This window comes from Dipodomys ordii, unplaced genomic scaffold (assembly GCF_000151885.1).
Source record: "Dipodomys ordii isolate 6190 unplaced genomic scaffold, Dord_2.0 Scaffold143, whole genome shotgun sequence".
Classification (NCBI taxonomy): domain Eukaryota; kingdom Metazoa; phylum Chordata; class Mammalia; order Rodentia; family Heteromyidae; genus Dipodomys; species Dipodomys ordii.
In genome coordinates, this window is record NW_012267359.1 from 2,770,036 (window position 1) to 2,792,391 (window position 22,356).

A 22,356-nucleotide genomic window follows, 5' to 3' on the forward strand; every position below is an offset into this window, starting at 1 on the left:
CTTTTTGCTTATATGGTGCTGAGGAATCGAACCCAGGGCCTCAGGCATGCAAGGCAAGCGCTCTACCACTGAGACACCTTCCCAGCCCCTACACTGAAATTTTCTTTACGGAAATGATTCTTTTTTTTTTTTTTTTGGTCGGTCATGGAGCTTGAACTCTGGGCCTGGGCGCTGTCCCTCAGCTCTTCAGCTCAAGGCTAGCGCTCTACCATTTGAGCCACAGCGCCACTTCTGGTTTTCTGGTGGTTAATTGGATATTAGAATCTCATGGACTTTTCTGCCTAGCTGGCTTTGAGCTACAATCCTCAGATCTCAGCCTCCTGAGTAGCTAGGATGACAGGTGTGAGCCACCAGCGCCCAGCTACTATAAACATTTGTATACAGCTTTTTGTTTGGTATAAGCTCTCCTTCCTTCCTTCCTTCCTTCCTTCCTTCCTTCCTACCTTCCTTCCTTCCTTCCTTCTTCCCTTCCTCCCTTCCTCCCTTCCTTCCTTCCTCTCTTCCTCCCTTCCTTCCCTCCCTCCTCCCTTTTTTTCCTCCCTCCCTCCTTCCTTCCTTCCTTCCTCCCTTCCTTCCCTCCCTCCTCCCTTTCTTCCCTCCCTCCCTCCTTCCTTCCTTCCTTCCCTTTCTGTTCTTTGCTTCGTGTCTCTCTCTCTCTCTTTTTCTCTTTCCTTCTTCAATAGAGTCTCTCTAAGTAGCCCCAGCTGGCCTCAAATTCTCCGTCCTCTGGCCTCGGGATTATAGGCCTGTACCCTCACGTCTGGCTTCAAATTTTGTGTCTTGTGTGTGTCAAGCAAACATTGCACCACCAAGCTATATCCCCAGCCCATATGTTTTGTTTTACAAGAAATTGCTAAGCTTCTTGCTTCCTACCTAGTTGTACAATGAAGCCTCCAGACTCTGTCTTCAATCAACCAGCAAAATGCTGGACCAGAGGCATGGCTCAGGTGGTAGAGTACCAGCATTGAGCAAACAAGCTGAGAATAGGAGGCCCTGGCCCAGGGCTTGTGGCCCTGGCGTGGCTCTTCTGCCCCCTGCCGGTGTGCGCTTGAGAAGCTCTTCGGTTCTGCCCCCAGCTGAAGGATTCTGCTGTGCCGAGGGGCAGGTCCGAGGCTGGCTTCCACAGAACCAGTGCTTGTCCTCTGCTCCACAGAAATCTGTCCCATTGACCCGGGCAGCAAGCAGGACCACTTCCCTGCCCAGCTTCAGGGTACGGGGCCCCACTCTGGGCCCCCATGAGGCTGAAATCCAGTTACCTCTTGGTACCCAAAGTTGCTCTGAAAGCTCCTCTGACTTTGGGCCCTCCGCACGGCCCTGCGTCTGGCCCGTGCTTCCGCTCTTCTTTCAACTTGCTATCGCAGTGGTGCGGATGCGCATGCGTAGTGACTAGCATGGGGCATTGATACAGTGTCTGTGTTCCTGAATACTGACATACGGTGTTATTGAATATTGATATGATGGGCTATTGAATAGGAATAGATTGGATGTATGTGTGCTGTGAAATAATATGAAATGTTAAACTGTCAAATTAGGAGCTAGAATGAGAAGTTAGGGAGGTGGTGCTGTGGCTCAAGTGGTAGAGCACCTGCCTTGAGCTGAAGAGCTTAGGGACGCGCGCAGGCCCAGAGTTCAAACCCCACAACCCACCAAAAAAGAAGAAGAAGTTAGAAGTTAGAATATGGAAGATAGAGATAGGGACACACCCTGAAGCCTAGAGAGCCTTCTCCAAGATAAGCCGACCCACGCAGGCTAGCCTCTCCGCCCCAGCCACTGCCAGGTGTGACTCGAAGCAAAGCTGCCACCAAGGCGGCCAGAAATGAAAGGCCCAGCCTAGAACATATAAACACCCCGGGCAACAGAGACCCAGCAAGGTGGCCTCCCCGAATGAGGCTACTCCACATCGGACCGAACCTCCCCTGGAGCCTGCCCCGGCAAGCCAGCCGCTTCTCCCTCCAGAGACTCGGAGCAGCCCGGAGGACACCCTTGGTGGGCTTTGCTCGACCTTCGGACCAAGTGATGCGATGTGTGAGCTCCCCTGGGTGACACATGGGTAGTAGGATTAAGCATAAGAGTTATTGCCAGGTGCCAGGGGCTCACGCCTGTAATCCTAGCTACTCAGAAGGCTGAGATCTGAGGATGGCGGTTCAAAGTCAGCCTGGGCAGGAAAGCCCATGAGACTCTTTTTTTCTGTCAGTCGTGGGGCCTGAACTCTGGGCCTGGGCGCTGTCCCTCAGCGCTTCAGCTCAAGGCAAGCGCTCTACCACTTGAGCCACAGCACCACTTCCGGTTTTCTAGTGGTTTATTGGAGATAGGAGTCTCACGGTCTTTCCTGCCCGGGCTGGCTTTGAACCGAGATCCTCAGATCTCAGCCTCCTGAGTAGCTAGGATTACGGGGTGAGCCACTGTCGCCCAGCTTCGTGAGACTCTTATCTCCAAGAAACCAGAAGTGGGGCTGTGACTCACGTGGTAGAGCACCTGCCTTGAGCTGAAGAGCTCAGGGATGCGCCCAGGCCCAGAGTTCAAGCCCCATCACCACCACCAACAACAAAAAGGTAGTTATTGGTGTGGATTGTATTTGAAGTGTTTGAATAAACTGAGTGACACTTACTAGTCTACCCATGATGCTGTATTTGAGTTCAACACAACATGCCTATCATCCCAGATCTCCGGAGCCTGAGACGGAGAAAGATCTGGAGTTTGAGGTTGCAAAACCCAGGCACACTCAACTCCCTCTCCTTAAAGCAGAGCAAACAAAAACCCAGCCCCAGCAAGAAAACCTTTGCTCCTTTCCAGGACAATGCCCTCCTCCACCTCCAACCTCGGTCCATGGCTCCCCCCCCCCCGCCCCCAGCTGTCTCCCCTGTGGCCTGCCCCACGGCTCCCAGCCTCCTTTGCCACCCACGGCCACCAGGGGGCGTGCTGTCCCCTCGAAAGCAGATCTGCTCTCCTCACCCGGTGGGTGGGGGTGGGGGGTCATGCCCAGGGCTTTGGAGGGCTTCTAAAAAAAAAAAAAAATCCAAGACAAAACTGAACACAGAGGGCTTTTGTCCAGATGCTTAGGAGGCTGAGAACTAGAGGATCATGGTCAGAGGCCAGCCCAGGTTCCTGAGAACACCCCCCCCCGCCCCCCTTTCCTTGCTCAACCTGTAGCTGGATGCAGTGGTGTGTGACTGTTATCCCAGCCAGTCCAACCCCACGCCACGGCACTTTCAACAGAAGAGAGTTTGGGGAGAGGGAGGGCTGAGCTCCCAGACTGTCCCCCCCAGGACCCTCCAGAGTAGCTAGGATTACAGGCCTGAGCCATAGTGCCCAGCTTTGCCTCCCCCCCCCCCCGCTTTTTGAGATGGGTTCTCTGTGTGTAGCCCGGGCTAGCCTTGAACTCTTGAGTCTCCTGTCTGAGCCTCTAGAGTGTTGGGATTACAGGTGTGCACACCCTACCACCACCACACCTGACTTAACATGGAGCTCTCTGCCCTTTATCATGGGTGACACATGAAGATGGAGTATGACCACACACCAAGGCCAAAGGCCAGGAGTAGAGCCTCAGCACTGGCCAGCCTGTGCTGGGCATGTGTGGGCATTCCTGGGCTGGGAGGGGGGGGCGCTGCATTCTCTGTTCTGGCCATTGGGGGGCACCAGGAGTCTGGAGCTGGCCTGTCACGCCAAGGGGTCAGTGCTTCTCAGCGGAGGAAAGCACTGGGGGGCTGAAGAGGGGGCTTCCGATGGCCGATCTCGAGTCCTTCATCAGGCCCGAGACAGCGCAGCACCGCAGCCGGCCCATGGGGCCCCCAGCTCTGCCTGCATTCCTTCTGGACTCCTGCTGGAGCGGCCATTTCTTTTTAGGCATGAGGTTGTGTGTGTGTGTGTGTGTGTGTGTGTGTTGGTCCTGAGGCTTGAACTCAGAGCCTGGGTGTTGTCCCTGAGGCTTTTTCTTGCCTAAGGCTAGTGCTCTAGCACTTGAGCCACACCTTCACTTTTGGCTTTTTGGTGGTCATTGGAGATAAAAAAAATCTCACATTCTTTCTTGTTCAGGGATGGCTTTGAACCTCGAGCCTCAGAGCTCAGCCTCCAGAATGGCTGGGATTACAAGCATGCGCCATGAAGGGTGTCATGCCTGTCTGTGTTCCTCTGATCCTGGCCTGTAGCCCAGGCTGTTTCTCACCCTCCCTTGTGCCCTGAACCTTGATGTTGTCCCTCTGGATTTCCCGAACTCCATATTCTCCGGTCCCTCCCATCCCCGTTCTTGACCTCAGCACACCCCAGCTCCTTGGCCTCCACCTTGGCTTCCTGCCCCCTCTAGGCCCTGGCCTCCTGCTCTCAGCTCCCTCCAGGAGGCTCAGACCTAATCAGGCTGATTATCTAGTGCCAAGTTCAATTCCACTTTCCCTGGCTCTGACTCCACTCGCAGTAAATTTCCTTCCCCCGCCTGCTCCCTGGGAGGCCTGGGCCTCACCAGCCTGCATAGGAAGTCGCCACCCCCTCCTTTCCCCCTGCTGGATCATCAGGGATGAATCAGGCCAGCCTGGGGGTCACTGAAACACCCACCGCATCACAGGGGACGGTCAAGCGCCGTTGGCCACAGCCTTCTGAATTCAGAACGATTTTCTTTTGGCTTCCAGGCTCCAAGACGAAAGAACACAACACAGGAGATCAAATCACACAAGCCTGAACCAGGCCTAGTGACACATGCCTGTAACCCCAGCACCCAGGAGGCTGAGGCAAAAGGATCAGGTGTTTGAGACCAGCTTGGATTACAGGAGACCCTGTCTATAAAAGCCCAACTGGGACTGCCAAAGCCCTGGCTTAATCATCTGAGCTTTACCCGCTTGCTGATTGATCAGTCTCTGCTGCCTTGGTTTCCCTCATCTGTGCACCAGGGATGGTGAAAGTGCTTGGCATGCAGAACCGGAGACGGAGCCCAGAGACAAGCGGCTCCTGTGCTCACCCAGGTGGGAAACGGCTTGCCAAGAGGTGGAGCAGGGCGGGGCAGTGTCTGCTTTGGCTGTTCTATGGACAGCAGCTGGGTCTGCTGCAAGTGCAGCCTATGAAATACCTCTATCCGAGCCAGGCACTAGTGCACACGCCTGTCATCTCAGCTAGTCAGGAGGCCGAGGGCTGAGGATTGCTGTTTGAAGCCAGCCCCAGGCAGGAAAATGCCATCCAAAGGTTACAAGTGGAGCTGTGGCTCAAAAGGTAGAGCTCCAGCTTTGAGTGAAAAAGCTTAGGGACAGCGCTTAGGCCCTGAGTTCAAGGCCCCAGCACCAACACACACATACACGTGTCTCTTTTCTATGGCCACTGACATCCAGACCTGTGGTGGGAGGTGGATCTCAATGTTGGAGCTGAGGACTTTGCAGGCAAGTTCCTGAATGGCTGAAGGTTGTCCAAAGCCCAGCGGGGAGAGCAAGCTGTGGAGTGGCACCTGCAGGTGTGCCTGATGTCCACCAGAGGGCAGCAGAGCCCAGGCTCTGCCATCATTGAGCCCTGAGTGAGGTGTTGGGCCTCCCAGACACCCACAGGCCCTGAAGGGTAATGAAGGAACCCTGAAATGTGAAGAATGGCAGCAGTGAAGGGGAAAGGCCCTTGCTCAGCCTAAGGCCACTTTACATCCAGAGGGGCCACCCGATCTCTCCACGCTTAGCTCAGAGAGTTCATGAGGCATAGGATTTGGGGTGTGGCTCAAAGCCTGGCAAGTGGGAAGCCTCCCCTCTCCCCTCTCTCTCTCCTTCTCACTCCTCCTCTCCCCCCCCATCTCTCCAGGCGCCCTACCCTGGAGAGAGGAAAGGGGGAAGGAAGAGGGCCAGGGGGAGGGCAGGAGGGGAGATCCACAGGTTTTCCTCACTTGGTGACTATAGAAAGCTCTGGAAATCCTAAGAACGTCCCAAAGCTGCTTCTGCCTGGTTTAGTTATGACAGTCAAAAATCCATAAAAAATAACTTTATTTTTAAAAGGCAATTTGCTTTATTATGATAGAGGTGATATACAGAGAGATAACAATTACACGAGTCAGGCAATGAGTCCATTTCCTTTCACACACCGTCTTCTGCATTAAATAATTTCATTAACGGTCCTAACCTTTCAAAGAGTGTGTGAATCCTGCAGGGAACAGGCCTGGGACCGGGGCGTGGAGGGGCCGCTGGGCCTGGGCTGGAGCGGGCCGGGCGCTGTCCTGGGTGCTGAAGTTCCTATCCTGGCGCCCATGCGCTCCTGGTGGAGTCTCTCAGTCCTCTCGGTTTCACATTAAGTCCCCTGGAAACTGCTCATTCCAGCCATGCTCCAGCAGCCTCAGCTCCCCACAGCCTCACACGCTGCTGTGATCCCCCCGAGCCGAGCCTCACAGGGACGTCATGACCACCTCTGGCCTCTGGATTTGGACCTGGGAAGAGACAGAGCCAGGTGAGGCCTGAGGCCCCCACAACTTGGTTTTGGAGGCATCTGAGATGCTCATTTACAAAATGCATCTTGTTACATGGGGTAAACTACAAATACTGGCCTAACTGCACACCCAAGGGTGGGGGTTGCAGGCAGGCTGGCCACACGTCTGTTTCGTGCCCCTAAATCTCTGCAGGGAATCGCTCATCTGATGCCAGTATTTCTTCTGAGCCTCTAAGACACAGCTCCTGGTAGGTTGGGCACTAGTGGGGCTCATGGCTGTGATCTTAACCACTCAGAAGGCTGAAATACGGAGGATCACTGCTCAAGGCCAAATAAATCTGTGAGGCTCCATTTCCAATGAACCCAGCAAAAAGCTAGGTTTCAGGTATGGCTCAAGTGGCAGAGCATTAGCCAAGCAAGAAAGCCAAGCAAGTGGGTGGCCCTCCCTGAGTTCAAACTCCAGTACTATATTTTAAAAAATCCCAGCCTGTGATCCTCCTATTTGCATTTCCCGGAGTTACTGGAGATGACAGGCACATGCTTTTGCACCTAGCCATTGGTTGAGATGCAGTTTTGCTAACTTCCCCACTTCACCACCACCCCACCCCGGTTTATCTGGCCTCAAACTGTGATCCTCCCATGCTTAGCCTCCCAAGTAGAAAATACCCAATTCAAGATAAAAAGACCAAAGAAGGGCAACAAAAACCAATGAGTAAAACTGTTGTATCCATATATGAATGTTATAATGAGTGTTATAACGGATATGCTCCTGGAGCCCTAGGGGGAAATGGGATATTGGGTAATTTTAAGGAGTTACTATCAATTTATTGGGTGAATGACAGTGTTTGAGAAAAATCCAGGCAAGTGTTTAGGGAGCAAGTGTTAGAACATTTGCAACAGATGGTCAGGTGGTCCAGCAAAAACTGGATGGATAGACAGACATGCAGCAAGAAAATACAGCAACTGTTGAACCCCATTCTCTGCATAGGGCCTGTAAGTATGTACCATATCATAATTTTGACACTCATGTTTGCTTCCAAAATAAAATATCCTGGCAACACAGGCGTGCAAGCCCAGCACTCAAGACTCTGAGGCTGGACGATTGCAAGTTTGGGGTCAGCATGAGCTACATAGCAAGACCCTGTCTCAAAACTAAATGAATATAACAGCTAGACACAGTGGCTCATGCCTGTAATCCTGGCTACTTGGGAAATGGAGGGCCAAAGGATCATGATTTGAGGCCAAACTAGACAAGAAAGTTGGTGAGCCCACATTTCAGCTGAGGCTGAAAGCTAAGCACGGTGGTTCACGCCTGCCATCCCAGATGCAAGTGCAAATAGGAGGATCGTGGTCCAGGCTGGCCCAGGCGTGAGTGAGATGTTCTATCTGAAAGAAATACCTAAATCAAAAATGAACAGCTCAGGTGGTGGAGCCCCTGCCTAGCAAGCACAGGGTGCCAAGGTCAAACTCCAATATTGTCCAAAACAGAAGTTAAAAACAAAACAAATAAGCCACCAAGGACATACTCAAAGCAGAGAAGGAAGCCGCAGAGCCTAAAAGTTCAGGGGTGCAGGGAAGGCCGATCCCACCCCCACAATGTCCATTTTGTGGGTCCAGGGACCAGCCAGCTGTGCAGGGCTTTGATCCTCTGAAGGCAGAAGTTGAGGGGAGGAAGCATCAGGCTGGCCTCACCTTTCTTTCCAGGTCTATGTGGCTCAGGGAGGGCTGGAAGGTGCTGTACATGGAGTCCAGGTGAATGTAGTCTTCCCCTAGAGGAGGAGGGGGAAGGAAGACAGGGGGAAGAAGGGGAAGAGAAGGAGGGGGAGAGGGAGGTGGCCACACAAAGAAAGCTGGTTAGCAAGATAAGCTGGCCCCAGACTCCAAGCTTGCTAGGCAGGTGCTCCCCGACTTGAACTATACCTCGTTTTCAAATTTCATTTTCAAATAGGGTCTCACGCTTTTGCCCTGTTATTCCTAGAAGTTGAGGTTGCATTGGTTGTGAGCTGATTGTGATGCTTCTATCCCTGCCTCTGAAGTAGCTGGGATTATAGGCCTGCTCTATCCAGCTCAGGGCCTGACACAAACATGGTAAGGCTAGAAATTCATAAATATAGTGGTAGCTGTATTTTGACAGCAAGTAGCTCTGTGATAATCTATATCTAAGTATTTTCTTTCTTCTCTCTCTCTCTCTCTGTTTCTTTTTTTGTTGGTTGTGGGCCTTGAACTCTGTGCTTGGGCATTGTCCCTGTGCTCTTCAGCTCAAGGTCAACAATCTACCACTTGAGCCACAGCGCCACCTCCGGTTTTCTGGTGGTTAATTGGAGATGAGTCTCTTGGACTTTCCTGACTGGGCTGACTTTGAACCACGATCCTCAGATCTCAGCCTCATGAATAGCTAGGATTACAAGTGTGAGCCACTGGCACATGGTGCTCCAAGTATTTGCTGTCGCTATCATTTCTCGTTTGGTTCTTTCCTGTTTGTTTGGCCAGTCCTAGGGCTTGAACTTGGGGCCTGAGCACTGTCCCTGAGCTTCTTTTGCTCAAGGCTAGCACTCTACCACTTGAGCCACAGCGCCACTTCCAGATTTTTCTGTGTATGTGGTACTGAGAAATCAAACCCAGGGCTTCATGCATACTTTAGGCAAGCACTCTGCCACTAAACCATATTCTCAGCCTCTTGGCTAAGTGTTGTAGAAACTTAACTTTTTCTTTCCCAAAGAAACCCTTTGTGGAGCTGGGTGCTGGTGGCTCACGCCTGTTATTCTAGCTACTCAGGAGGCTGAGATCTGAGGATCATGGTTCAAAGCCAGCCTGGGCAGGAAAGTCCATGTGAGACTCATCTCCAATAAACCACTAGAAAAATCGGAAGTAGCGCTGTGGCTCAAGCAGTAGAGCGCTCGCCTTGAGCTGAAGAGCTGAGGGATAGTGCCCAAGCCCAGAGTTCAAGCCCCACAACTGACAAAAAAAGAAAAAAGAAACCCTGTGTGTGTGTGTGTGTATTGTTATTGTTATCACCGTCATTTGTCAGAAATATTTGTTATCAAGGTCTAAGTTTCTTGGATCATGGTCAGAAAATAGAGTCTGATGTAGGTAGTTTTGGGGAAATACATGGAAACTTTTTTGTGGCCTTGTACAAGGCTGTTTGTACAGGTTCTCTATGCCATGTTTTATTCATTTGTGTGAATTTTTTTCTATTTTTCACAAAAGATTTCCTTATTTTTCATGTGCCTTTCACCCATAAGGAACAGCTCAATCTTGTATAAATCATTTTCCTCTTTGTGTGTGTATGTGTGCGACTGTGTTCTAGGGCTTGAATTTAGGGCCTAGGCGCATCCCTGAGCTTTTGTTTTTGTTTTTGGTTGGTTGTGGGGCTTGAACTCGGGGCCTGGGCACTTTCCCTGAGCTCTTCAGCTCAAGGTGAGCGCTCCACTGCTTGAGCCACAGCACCGCTTCTGGTTTTCTAGTCGTTTATTGGAGATAAGAGTCTCACGGGCTTTCCTGCCCGGGCTGGCTTTGATCTGTGATCCTCTGATCTCAGGCTCCTGAGTAGCTGGGATTACAGGTGTGAGCCACCGGCGCCCGGCTTCCCTGAGCTTTTTGATTCAAGGCTGATGCTATACCATTTTAGCCACAGCTCCACTTGCTTTTTGGTGGTGAACTGAAGATAAGAGTCTCTCAGACTTTCCTGCCCAGTCTGGTTTTGAATGCAGTCCTCAGATCTCAGCCTCTTGAGTAGCTGGGATTCCAGGTATGAACACTGGTGCTCGGTTTATAATCCATTATTCGTATCCATTTACAGTTACTGTGTTTATTGGTGGATTGGATTACTTCCAGCCATCTTATTATTATCTCCCATTGTCCCAGCCTTTTTTTCCCTTTCTTCTCTTTCTTATGGGCTTATATGGGCTGACTGGACCTTATTCTCATTCTAATCTTCTCCTTCTTAGAAGTTAACATTTTTCTTCCAGAAATTTCCTCATGCCATGGTTTTCTGTCTTCTGAAGTTTTACAGACTTCACTGCTAGAAACTTCAATGTAGGGCTGGGAAGGTGGCTCAGTGGTAGAGCGCTTGCTTGCCTTGTATGCATGAGGCCCTAGGCTCGATTCCTCAGCACCACAAAGCAGAAAAGAAAAATCTGGGAGTGGCGCTGTGGCTCAAGTGGTAGAGCGCTCGCCTTGAGCTGAAGAGCTGAGGGACAGCGCCCAGGTCCAGAGTTCAGGCCCCACAACTGGACCCCCCCCCTCAAAAAAAAAAAGAAAAGAAACTTCAATGTACGCTCACACTGAAAAAGCCTAACGCTGATCTCTTGGCTGAGATGAAACTCACCTGTGAACCACCTCACCCATGATGGGCTCAGCACTTATGATCTAGAATGATCTAGAATGATCTAGAACCACAATGCTCCCTGTAGGCCCTGTGTTGGTGCCTCATTCCTTGGTGTTGCTGGAGCCAGTTGAGGAAATGGGGTTTCCAGTGTGGGGGCATGCTTCTTCCCTCCCCTCCTCGGAGCCCCATAATCTCCCCATGTGCCCTCCCACACACAACTTGAGTCATTCTGAGTCCCGATGGGATTGCCCATACCTTCTGACACATCAAAACCAATGTTCTGGAAGGTTCCAGGAGCTGCTCTACCCTCCTCTTCATTCCATTTGTATAACTGCGACACTTTGAGCTTTTGCCTGTTGGAAGACATCCCACACCCACAGTGAACCCCTTTTGATCAAGGACAGGGTGTGGAGGGGACGCAAGTGGACCCTGCTGTCTACACCTCATCCTCCACTTGGCGGGCTCCAGGAGGAGAAGGATCACAGGGACGGAGGGGGGGCGGGTGTTGGAGGACGGATGTGGGGGTGGCTCACCTTTGGGCCTTCCTCTTGAAGCGGAAGGTGAAGAAGCCGAGGACAACGAGGGCCACCAACACCACCACGCCTGCTGCACCCACGAGCGCGAACACCAGGCTCTTCTGGATGCCCCACTCGCAAGTCTCCCCTTGGTACCAGTGCGTGTCGGTGTTCAAACAGCTGCAAGAGCAGAGGAGAGCAGTCAGCCCGCAGCCCTGGGGAACTGCAGGATGGGGGCTCCAGGGCACAGGGCATGGGCAGGGCGCAGGCTCCGCCTCCTCAGCTGGTCTTCCAGTGAGCCCAATGCAGAGCCTCAGGCCTCAGGACATTGGCTCAACCCTGGGGCTTGGCCGGCCAGGTGGATGGATTTCCAGTTTCCCACCCACCTCCCAACCCTGGACCCCAGCTCCTGCCCTGCCCTGAAGCTCTTCCTCTCCCTCCAGCCCCTCTAAAATCCCTTTCCCAAGGCGGGCACCTGAAGCTCCCACTTGTCATCCTGGCCACTCAGGAGGCTGAGATCTGAGGATTATGGTTCAAAGCCAGCCTGGGCAGGAAAGTTCATGAGACTCTTATCTCCAATAAACCACCAGAAAACTGGAAGTGGCACCACCATGGCTCAAGTGCTAGAGCATCAGTCTTCTGTTGTTGTTGGTGGTGGTTGTGGGTCTTGAACTCTGGGCCTGGGCGCTGTCCCTCAGCTCTTCAGCTCAAGGCTAGCACTGTACTGCTTGAGCCACAGCACCTCTTCCGGTTTTCTGGTGGTTTATTGGAGATAAGAGTCTCATAGCCTTTCTTGCCCAGGCTGGCTTTGAACCATGATCCTCAGATCTCAGCCTCCTGAGTAGCTAGGATTATAGTTATGAGCTACCAGCGCCCGGTTTAGAGCATCAGTCTTGAGTGAATAAAAGCAAGGGACAATGTCTAGGCCCTGAGTACAAGCCCTGGTACCTTGTCTAAGGCCTGGTCTAGAATGACCCCTCAGGTCTCAGCTAGTGCACGATTCTCTGCTACAACTTTTGCTCGGTAGAGTTATCTCTGTTTTATTTATTAATAATTAATTTAATTTTTGTGTGTGCCAGTAATGGGTCTTACACTCAGGTGCTGGGCATTGTCCCTGAGATTTTTCCCTCAAGGCTGGTATTCTACCACTTGAGTCAAAGCTCCAGGTCCAGCTTGTTGCTGATTAATTGGAGATAAGAGTCTCATGGACTTTCCTACATGGGTTGGCTTTAAATTGTGATCCTCAAATCTCAGCCTCCTGAGTAGTAAGGATGACAGCCACCAGTTCCTGGCAGGATCATCTCTCTTTAAGTCAATTGTAAATTATTTGAGACAGAGTCTTGCTATGTAGCTCAGACTGGCTTGGAACTCAGGAGGCTCTGGCAGGAACCTCCTAAGAGCTGGGATTACAGGCATGCTACTGTGGCTGGATGTGTGTTCACAATGAGTGCCTGTCTTGGCTCTCAACCTGCCCCATTAGAGGCTGAAGGCAGTGGGGAGATGGAGCCAGGGGCGCCCCTGGCTCCTGGGGTGGTGGGTACTCACAGGCAGCGGGGCCCAGAGCGCTGGAGCTGGCACTTTCCATAGTGACAGTCCTTGGAGAAGTTGAAGCCGGCCATGCAGGGCGTGACGCAGTACAGCTTGCCCTTCAGGAACTCCACCCGGAAGTAGGGCGCAAAATCCTCCCCAGCCTTTTTCTGGCATTCCTCTGAGGGAGGGAACAAGAAGAAGCCAGGGAGGAAGGGGGGGTGCAGGGTGCTCCAACCCTGGTCACCCCCACCAGCCCTCCTCCGCTCCACGGGGAACCCTACCTTCAAAATTGTTCTCAGCAACAGTAAAGTTTTGCACCACGGTGGCAGTTGAATTGAAGCAGAGGAGGGCTGGGAGAGACAGGAGAGGTTGTGATGGCCTTGTTCAGCACCCTGGGGTGAGGACTCGGGGCTGCACTGGGGGACTGGGAAGCTGGCTGGTGCCAAGGTGCAAGGCCAGACTCCCTCCTAGCTCCCCGAATCCACCACCCTCCGTGTCCCGGGGCTCCCTGGTTCCTTTTCCCTCTCCCCTCCAGCCCCTAAAACGGAATATTTGCAGTGTCATGCTGAGTCACACTGAGCCTCGCTGACTCATGCTGAGGTCACGCTGAGTCATGCTGAGGTCACCCAGAGTCTTGCTGAGTCATGCTGACTCATGCTGAGGTCACCTGGAGTCTTGCTGAGTCACCTTGACTCTTGCTGAGTCATGCTGACTCATGCTGGGGCACACTGAGCCTTGCTGAGTCATGCTGACTCATGGTTTTCTAGCAGACCCAAGGTCCTGGACCCCTTAATATGGGTGAAGGGACTCTGCAGGACCTCTGCAGGTCTTCTGCATCTCTACTTGTCTTTAAGTCCCCCTTTCCAGGGTTCAGTTGGAATAACCCATTCCAGGGATGGGGGGGCACTAAGCTCCATCCTCTCCCTCCTCCCCTCTCCCTCCTCCCCTCTCCCTCCTCCCCTCTCCCCTCCCCCTCCTCCCTGCCCCTCCTCTCCCCTTGCTTACAGGAGCAGGACTCATTGACGCTTATCTGCTGTTGCGTTGCAGTCTGGATTTTTTCCTCTACTTCCGCTTTGGCCTTGTTGAATACTTCCTTGTAATCTGGGACGTACTGGACCTTCAGGATGACTTCGTGCTCCACCACCACACTGCCAGACCTGAGGGCAGAGGGATAACTCTCACACACCATGCCCGGCTGCCCAGCCTCCTCCCCAACCCCGCAGCTGTGGGGAGCCATGGCCAATGCTGTGTTCCAGGCCTGCACTTAGACCTTCTCCAGTCCTCATGAAAACAAATGATTGAGCCTCTAAAACTCCCTCCATATAACAGTTAGGCTCTGGAGCCCATCACCAGTGACTCACGCCTGTCAGCTCAGCTCATTAGGAGGATGAGATCTGAAGATCGAGGCTCAAATCCAGATGGACAAGAAAGTCCATGAGACTCTTATCTCCAAAAAACTACCAAAAAGCCAGCACACGCGCACACACACACACATTTAAAAAATCACAGCTATTAGTGTCGAAAAATTAAATAGACTTTGCCAGAGAATCACGCAGACATCCAGGCACAGAGAACAAAGAAAGGTTTATTGCTGGAAAGGGGACGGGCAAGACTCCTTCCCACAAGGGAGATGTGAGAAGAAGCGCCGGCCATTGTCTGAGGTGATCTATAGAACCTAGGAGGTTTAGGAGGGGCTAGAAGGGGCGAGGAGGTGGAGACCCCGGTGTGGACGTGTGGGCCAGGGGCTTCATCATGGCGGACTAGGATTCATGGCTGCTGCCCAAACAGTAGATAAGGGGTCCTGCAGCTGCCCAGACCTGAAGGTCACTGTAAGGGGCTCTTGTTGGCTTCTATGGTGGTAGCTGCCCCGGAGAGGGGGCTGGAAGTTGATTATTTACTGCCTTTACTACAGGGGCCTAGTGTTGCCTAGGAAGGGAGCGTGCTGAGCGCTGGAGAAGGCAAGGGGAGTGCTAAGCCATGGGAAGGGAGCTCATTTTGTTAACAAGTGTAATTTTATTTCTTTATTTTTGTTATACTGGTCCTGAGGCTTGAACTTGGGGCCTGGATACTGTCCTTGAACTTTTTCTCTCAAGGCTAGCACTTGAGCCACAGATCCACTTCCAGCTTTTTGGTGTTTAAGAGATAAAAGTTAAGCCAGGCATCGGTGGCTCATGCCTGTAATCCTACCTACTCAGGAGGCTGAGCTCTAAGGATCACTGTTCAAAGCCAGCCAGCCTGGGCAGGAAACTCCGTAAGACTCTTATCTCCAATAAACCACTCAGAAAACCGGAAGTGGTGCTGTGGCTTAAGTTGGTAGAGCGCTCACCTTGAGCTGAAGAGCTGAGGGACAGCGCCCAGGCCCAGAGTTCAAGCCCCACAACCGACAAAAAAAAAAAAAAGATAAAAGTTGCGTGGACTTTCCTGCCTTGGTTGACTTTGAACTACAAACCTGTTCTCAGCCTCCTGAGTAGCTGGGATGACAAGTGTGAGCCACTGTACCCAGCCTATTTTTGTAATTCTTTTTTTTTTTTTGGTCAGTCGTGGGGCTTGAACTCTGGGCCTGGGCGCTGTCCCTCAGCTCTTCAGCTCAAGGCGAGTGCTCTACCACTTGAGCTACAGCGCCATTTCCGGTTTTCTGGTGGTTTATTGGAGATAAGAGTCTCACGGTCTCTCCTGCCCGGGCTGGCTTTGAACCATGATCCTCAGATCTCAGCCTCCTGAGTAGCTAGGATTACAGGCGTGAGCCACCAGCGCCCGGCTGTAATTCTTTTTTTAAAATAAGTTTTTTATTGTGAAAATACTGTACAGAGGGGTTATAATCACTTGAGTAAGGTAATGAGTACATTTCTTATCAAGCATTGTTGCCTCTTCCTTTGTTTTTCCCCTACCATCCCTTCCCTCCCATCTCCACAACTACATTCCCCCTCTCCCACCCCCACCATTTTAGTAATTCCAAAGTGACATCTGATATCTAAAAGGCTGACATTTTAATCAAAAGTCTCAAGACTTAGAGTCAGAACTTTCACAAGAACCCAGCCTCAAGATCTTTGACAAGACGTTTCTCTATCTCAAGATCTTCCTGTTGCCACCTAAGAACTAGGGTTAAAGCTTTGTGCCACTATACCCAGTCCTATCTATCTATCTATCTGTCTGTCTGTCTGTCTGTCTGTCTATCATCTATCTAATAGAGATATATCTATTCATTCACTTATTTTGACATAAGGTCTCACTATGTTGTTCAGGTTTGGCCTCAAAATCCTGGGCTGAAGCAATCCTTGTACCTCAGCATCCTGAGAATCTGTTACTCCAGGCACACACCACCATGCCTGGATTCTTCCACATACTTGAAATCATCTCTAGATTATGTATCATATGGAACATGAATGCTATGAAAATAGGTATCATTCTATGTTGTTTAAGGAATTATGACAAGGGGAAAAAAGAAACTTCTGTATATTCAGTCTAGATGCAAGTATTTTTTTTTTGGGGGGGTGAGGTTGTGGGGCTTGAACTCTGGGCCTGGGCACTGTCCCTGTGCTCTTCAGCTCAAGGTGAGCACTCTACTGCTTGAGCCACCAGCGCCCAGCTAGGTGCAAGTATTTTTTCCCCAGAACATTTTCAATCCACAGTTCACTGAATCCATAAATATGACACCAACAGATATGACTGTACATCCATACAGCATACACAATGAATCCTAGAGCTAGAAGAACTCGTGGAACAAAACAACATGGGATTTGGAAAAGACCAGAGGGAATTTTAAGTTCAAGGCTATCTTTCATTAGAAAGAAGTGGTTAGGGCTGGGAAGGTGGCTAAGTGGTAGAGTGCTTGCCTTGCATGCATGAGGCCCTGGGCTCGATTCCTCAGCACCACATAAGCAGAATAAAATAGAAGTGGTGCTGTAGCTCAAGTGGTAGAGCACTAGCCTTGAGCTGAAGAGCTGAGGGACAGTGCCCAGGCCCAGAGTTCAGGCCCCACGACCAGCAAAAAAAGAAAGAAAGAAAAAAAGAAAGAAGGAAGTAATCCCATTATACCCTCTTGGTGGTGACCCTGGGCATTGACTAGGCAACACCAATGCCTTCTTCTGGAGTGGAGCTGGGGTGGGTATACTGGCCGTTGCCCTCAATGGCAAGGTGGCCATGGACAAGTCCATAAGCCTCCTGGAGGCTCAGTTTCACTGCGTGTGGAAAGACCTGGCTTCCATCCCATACTTAGCCTGGAGCTTTTCCAGGATGTCTGTCTGTTCCCAACAGTATTTTTGTTTTGAGTTTGACTCTACCATTTTATGATCTTTGGGGAAGACTCCATGGGCCTCTGAGCCTTGGCTCCCATGTCCATGCCATGGGGACAGTCATGCAACGTGGCTTGCTCACACACTGCTTCTGTACTCTTAGAGGGAGAGCTCCCTTCTGGATTTGGACAGTTAAATTTGTTTTGGGGGGGGCAGTCCTGGGCTTCAACTCTGGGCCTGGCTACTGTCCCTGGGGTTGTTTTGCTCAAGGCTAGTACTGTGCCACTTGAGCCACGTCTGGCTTTTTCTGAGATTAATTGGAGATGAGTCTCACAGACTTTCCTGCCTGGGCTGGCTTCCACCCCCAGTCCTCAGATCTCAGCCTCCTGAGTAGCCAGGATTACAGGCAGGAGCCAAGGTGCCTGACCAGACAGTTAATCTGATTGTCAACTTTGTCAACTTGATTCTCTTCTCCCCTCTCCTTCCCTTTCTCCTTCTCCCTTACCTCCCACTTCCTGGCTACTATGAGGGAAAACACTCCCCACACCTGCCTTGATGGACTGAAACCTCTGAAAAACTGAGCCCAAACAAATCCCTCTTTCCTAAAGTCCATTGTTAGGTATTTTGCCCCTGTGATGGAGAGTCTGACCACGTTAAAACTATGACAAATCCCCTCCCCTCCCCAGGCCCGAGGCTCTGGCCACCCTTGGAAATAAGGCCTTTGAACATGACAAAGTCAAAAGGAGGCTGTTGAACCTCTGACCTAATGTGTGTTCTCCTAAGAAAAGGAAAGTTAGGCTGTACTCCCAGCCCTCAGGAGGACTGTGAGTTCAAGGCCAGCTTGGGTTGCATAGTAAGACTACATCTTGAAAGAAAGAGACGGGGGAGAGGGGGAGTGAGAGGAAGGGAGGAAAGGAAGGAGGGAGGGAAGAGAGGGAGGGAGGAAGGAAAGAAAGGTGGACAAGGAGTAGGGATATTCACAGAGTGGAAGGGGCCCAGCAAGGGGGTCTGGCAGCACACTCAGGGGAGTGGCTGCAGGACGGAGCAGCACTACAGGTACCTTGACCTCAACTAGCAGCCTCCAGATGTGGACAGTCATCTCACAGCACCGCAGTGTTCCCAGCAGAAATGAAGACCTACTAAGCTCACATGGGCCTTAGTAACTGTGACTACTGTTCTCATCCTAAGCCTTCCCATCCCATTCACCTCAGCCTTGTGATGTTCACTCCTCCATACTCGGGGATACCGGCGTAGATCTGGTCCATCTGAAAGACAAGGGGCCATTGTGTCAGGCCAACATTCCCCCTCGGTATCTGCTGGAACTTTCCATGGAGTGGTGGCCTATCCCTGCACTGCCCCTGTACCAGAGATATGCGGACTACATGGGAGGCCCATTCCCAGAGGCCAGCCCCACCTGGCTCCACAGACCAGCTTCGCCTCATCCCCCTCTCCCACACCAATCCTGAGAATTTAGGCAATCTGGGCAAGTCGTTTTCTAACAATCCTTCAGTTTCTGCCTTTCCTTCTTCCCTCCCTCCCTTCCTCCTCTTTCCTTCCTTCCTTCCCTCTGTACCCATCTGTCTGTTTTTTTCTTGGTCCTGGGGCTTGAATCCAAGGCCTCAGCACTGTCCCTGAGGTTTTGTTGTTGTTGTTGTTGGTCGTGGGGCCTGAACTCTGGACTTGCGCGCTGTCACTCAGCAATTCTGCTCAAGGCTAGCGCCCTACCACTTGAGCCAAAGTGCCACTTCTAGCTTTTTCTGCTTATGTGGTGCTGAGGAATCGAACTCAGGGTCTCATGCATGCAAGGCAAGCGCTCTACCACTGAGCCACCTTCCCAGCCCCAGTTTTACCTGTTTTGTGAAGGTCTCATTGAACTCCTTAAATCTCTTGGAATTCCGGTCCTCTAGCTCACTGCTGAACTGTTCAGTGGTGACTGTCACGGACAGATCTACCTGGGCAGAGACGGTCTGTTCTGTGGGAGACAGAAGCACTACCCAGTGAGAACACACCCCTTCTCAGCTCCCTGCTATAGAGATTGGCACCCCCATAACCTTACCCTGGGTACAAGGGTGACTGGAGCGGGGGGTGGAGGAGCTCCCGCTCTCCTCTGGAGGGAAAAAGAAGCTTGCTACACTCTTCAGGGCTCATAGATGGAGCCTAGGGGAGCTCAGAACTTCCCAATGAATTGCAGGCTTGCTCCTCCACTGAATGCAGATGGTCCTCGACTTACGATGGGGTTACAGCCTGATGCACCCATCGTAAGTTGAACTTTTTTTTTGTCAGTCGTGGGGCCTGGCACTGTCCCTCAGCTCGTCAGCTCAAAGCTAGCGCTCTACCACTTGAGCCACAGCGCCACTTCTGGCTTTTTCTGCTTATGTGGTACTGAGGAATCAAACCCAGGGCTTCATGCACTGAGCCACCTTCCCAGCCCCGTAAGTTGAACATTATAATTGTAACAATGCTTTTCATCCATCTAGTCCACAGAAGACCATAGATCAGGAGCATAGCTCATGAAGAGGGAGGACGCAGTTGAGCTGAGCACTGTAAGGAAGGATGGTGCTAGCCTTGGAGCAAAACCAAATTCCAGATCTCAAGTATGGTTTCTAATGGATTTGTCTATCATTTATACACAATCGTTAACACACACACACACACACACACACACACACTCCTGCCAGCCAGGTGCCAGTGTGTGAACCTGTCATCCTATCTACTCGGGAAGCTGAGATCTGAGGATCAAGGTTGAAGCCAGCCTGGGCAGGAAAGACCATGAGACTCTTATCTCCATTGAACCACTAAAAGCTGGAAATGGAGCTGTGGCTCAAGTGGAGAGTGCCAGCCTTGAGTGACAAAAGCTCAGGGATAGTGCCCAAGCCCTGAGTTCAAAATCTAGTACCAGCACCAAGATGATGATGATGATGATGATGATGATGATAAAAGAGAGAAAGACAAAAGGAGAATGAAAAAGGAGAGAAGAAAAAAAAAAAGGAGGCTAGATTCCTGGCTATGTACCATGAGGGACAGCAGGCTTTCTGGCTGCATCATGCTGGGCCTGGCAGAGGGTATGAGAGGCCAAGATTACTCACCTAACTCGATACTCTCCACCACGTCCTCACACCTTGGTCCGTAGAAGAGGCTGGTACACTGGCACTTGAGCCCGTCCCAGGAGCCGCCATTTTGGCAGATAATGACAGCATTCTGACACCGATCTCCCGAGAAGCCCACAGGACATTCACACACGCCTCCAACCAACAGTCCTCCATTCATGCATTGAACTGAAAGAGACAAGATCCTGATCAGCCAGGTATGTGCGTGAGAATGAGTGCAAACAGTGCTCAAGAGGTAGAGCACCAGCCTTGAATGATAGAAAGCTCAGACTCAGTGCTGAGGCCTGGAGTTCAAGTCCAGGACCAGCATATATACACATATACAAAAAGATGACACAAAATGAAAATGGGCGCTGGCACATAAGACCCCTGGGCACCTATGATTGAGGTTGATGGTATTATATTGTGAAAAAACTGGAATTCACACTTATTGGGGGAGAAAGGAGAAAGCCCATGAAAATCGGAGAAAAATATAAAAGAAAGACACAGAGCTAATGACCTTATGACAGGGACAAAAGTAACACAGGAGAGACTAGCAGGGAATAGGAAAGAAGGACCAGGACAGAGATGGTTCCTAGGGATCTCACCTGCTAAGAAAATAAGTGTACCATTTTCTAAGAAGAAAAACAAGAAAGGACTGGAAATAACAGAGTGAGTTAGACAATTCAGAAGTAGGTGATTACAAAAGATGGACAAAAAAAAACACAAACAAATAGAAAAAGAGCAGTGAAAGAAAAGATCAGTAGAAAGCACAAAAACATGGAAAAGAATACACAAAGAAATGGAGATTAAAGCAAACATTTAATTTTTATTTATTTATTTATTTTTGCCAGTTGTGGGGCCCGAACTCTGGGCCTGGGCACTGTCCCTCAGCTCTTCAGCTCAAGGCTAGTGCTCTACCACTTGAGCCACAGCGCCACTTCCAGCTTTTTTCTGCTTATGTGGTGCTGAGGAATCGAACCCAGGGCCTCATGCATGCAAGGCAAGCGCTCTACCACTGAGCCACCTTCCCAGCCCCTAAACCAAATATTTTAAAAGGTGCTTACCTGGTGTGGTGGTTGGGAGAGTAGAGGTGATGATAGTGGTAGTAGCTGTGGTTTAAAAAAAAAAAAGTACAAATGAAAAAAAAACGAACACCAGAAAAAGAACATTGGAGGAAAAGATTAGGTAACACATACACACATGCACACACACACACACACACACACACAGAAATGGAATATCAAAAGAAATGGAGATTAAAGCAAATATGATTTAAACATACACTTACCCTGTGTGGTGGTTGGAAGCATGGAGGTGGTAGTGCTGGTGGTGATAGTAGTGGTGGTGGCTGTGGTAACAGATGAAGTGGTTGTAGTCACAGGTGTGGATGGAACAGTTGGAGTGCTGGGGGATGTGGTGGGTAGGAGAGAAGTGCTAGTGGCTGAAGAGGTAGCAATGAGGGGTTGGGAAGAGGTACTGGATACAAGGGTAGTTGGAAGAGGAGTACTGAGCGTAGAAGGGCTGCCTACATGGGGACTTGTGAAAGTCACAGTTGAAGGAGCTGAACTGCCCATGGAAGTGGTGGTTGGACGTGTGTTTGGGTGCACGGAAGAAGAGGAGTGTGTGCTAGACTCAGGTAAACTGGTCACAGGAGTGCTGGAGACCAAGGTGGTAGAGAAGGTCGTACTTCCGTAAGTAGGTGGAAACACAGGAGTGGTAGTAACCGGCATGGTTGAAGCTGAAGTGATTTCTGGAGTTATGGTCACAGGAGTGCTTGTGTCCTCTGGAGGGAGGGAGAATGAGGTGGTATAAGAAGTACTTGTCACTACTGTGCTTGAGGACAGGCTTGTGGATGATGGAGTACTTCCTTCTTGTAGTGTGGAAACAGAGGTGGTGGTGACCTCCACAGCTGAAGATGAACTGACTTCAGGAATTATAGTCACAGGTATGGTTGTATCCTCTGGGCTGAAGGGCAATGTGGTGATACCAGGAGTACTTGTCACTACTGTGCTTGAGGACACGGTGGTGGAAGATGTAGTAGTTCCTCCTGGTGGTGTGGAAACAGGGGTGGTGGTGACCTCCACAGGAGATGAACTGACTTCAGGAGTTGTACTCACAAGTGTGGTTGTGGCCTCTGGAGTGGGAGACAAGGTGGAGATACCAGAAGGACTGGTCACCGTTGTGCTGGAAACTAAGGTGGTGGATGATGGAGAACTTCCTTCTGGTAGTGTGGAAACAGGAGTGGTGGTGACCTCCAGAGGAGAAGATGAAGTGATTTCAGGAGTTGT

At 50.9% G+C, this 22,356-nt stretch overlaps 1 protein-coding gene across 1 annotated transcript in view; it reads right to left on the reverse strand.

Moving 5' to 3' along the window:
- Nucleotides 1-6,334: 6,334 nt before the first annotated feature.
- The window catches only part of LOC105997319 (mucin-17-like), a 54,055-nt gene continuing 38,033 nt past the window's right edge, over nt 6,335-22,356 (reverse strand). Inside the window, exons 12-23 of the mRNA XM_013031712.1 lie at nt 21,933-22,115; nt 20,066-20,254; nt 19,036-19,086; nt 18,830-18,951; nt 18,186-18,244; nt 13,788-13,904; nt 13,029-13,126; nt 12,763-12,925; nt 11,236-11,397; nt 10,958-11,055; nt 8,068-8,144; nt 6,335-6,376 (exon numbers count right to left, since the gene is read on the reverse strand). Coding sequence (XP_012887166.1) covers nt 6,335-6,376; nt 8,068-8,144; nt 10,958-11,055; nt 11,236-11,397; nt 12,763-12,925; nt 13,029-13,126; nt 13,788-13,904; nt 18,186-18,244; nt 18,830-18,951; nt 19,036-19,086; nt 20,066-20,254; nt 21,933-22,115 — 1,361 coding nt within the window. The remainder of the gene's footprint in view (nt 6,377-8,067; nt 8,145-10,957; nt 11,056-11,235; nt 11,398-12,762; nt 12,926-13,028; nt 13,127-13,787; nt 13,905-18,185; nt 18,245-18,829; nt 18,952-19,035; nt 19,087-20,065; nt 20,255-21,932; nt 22,116-22,356) is intronic.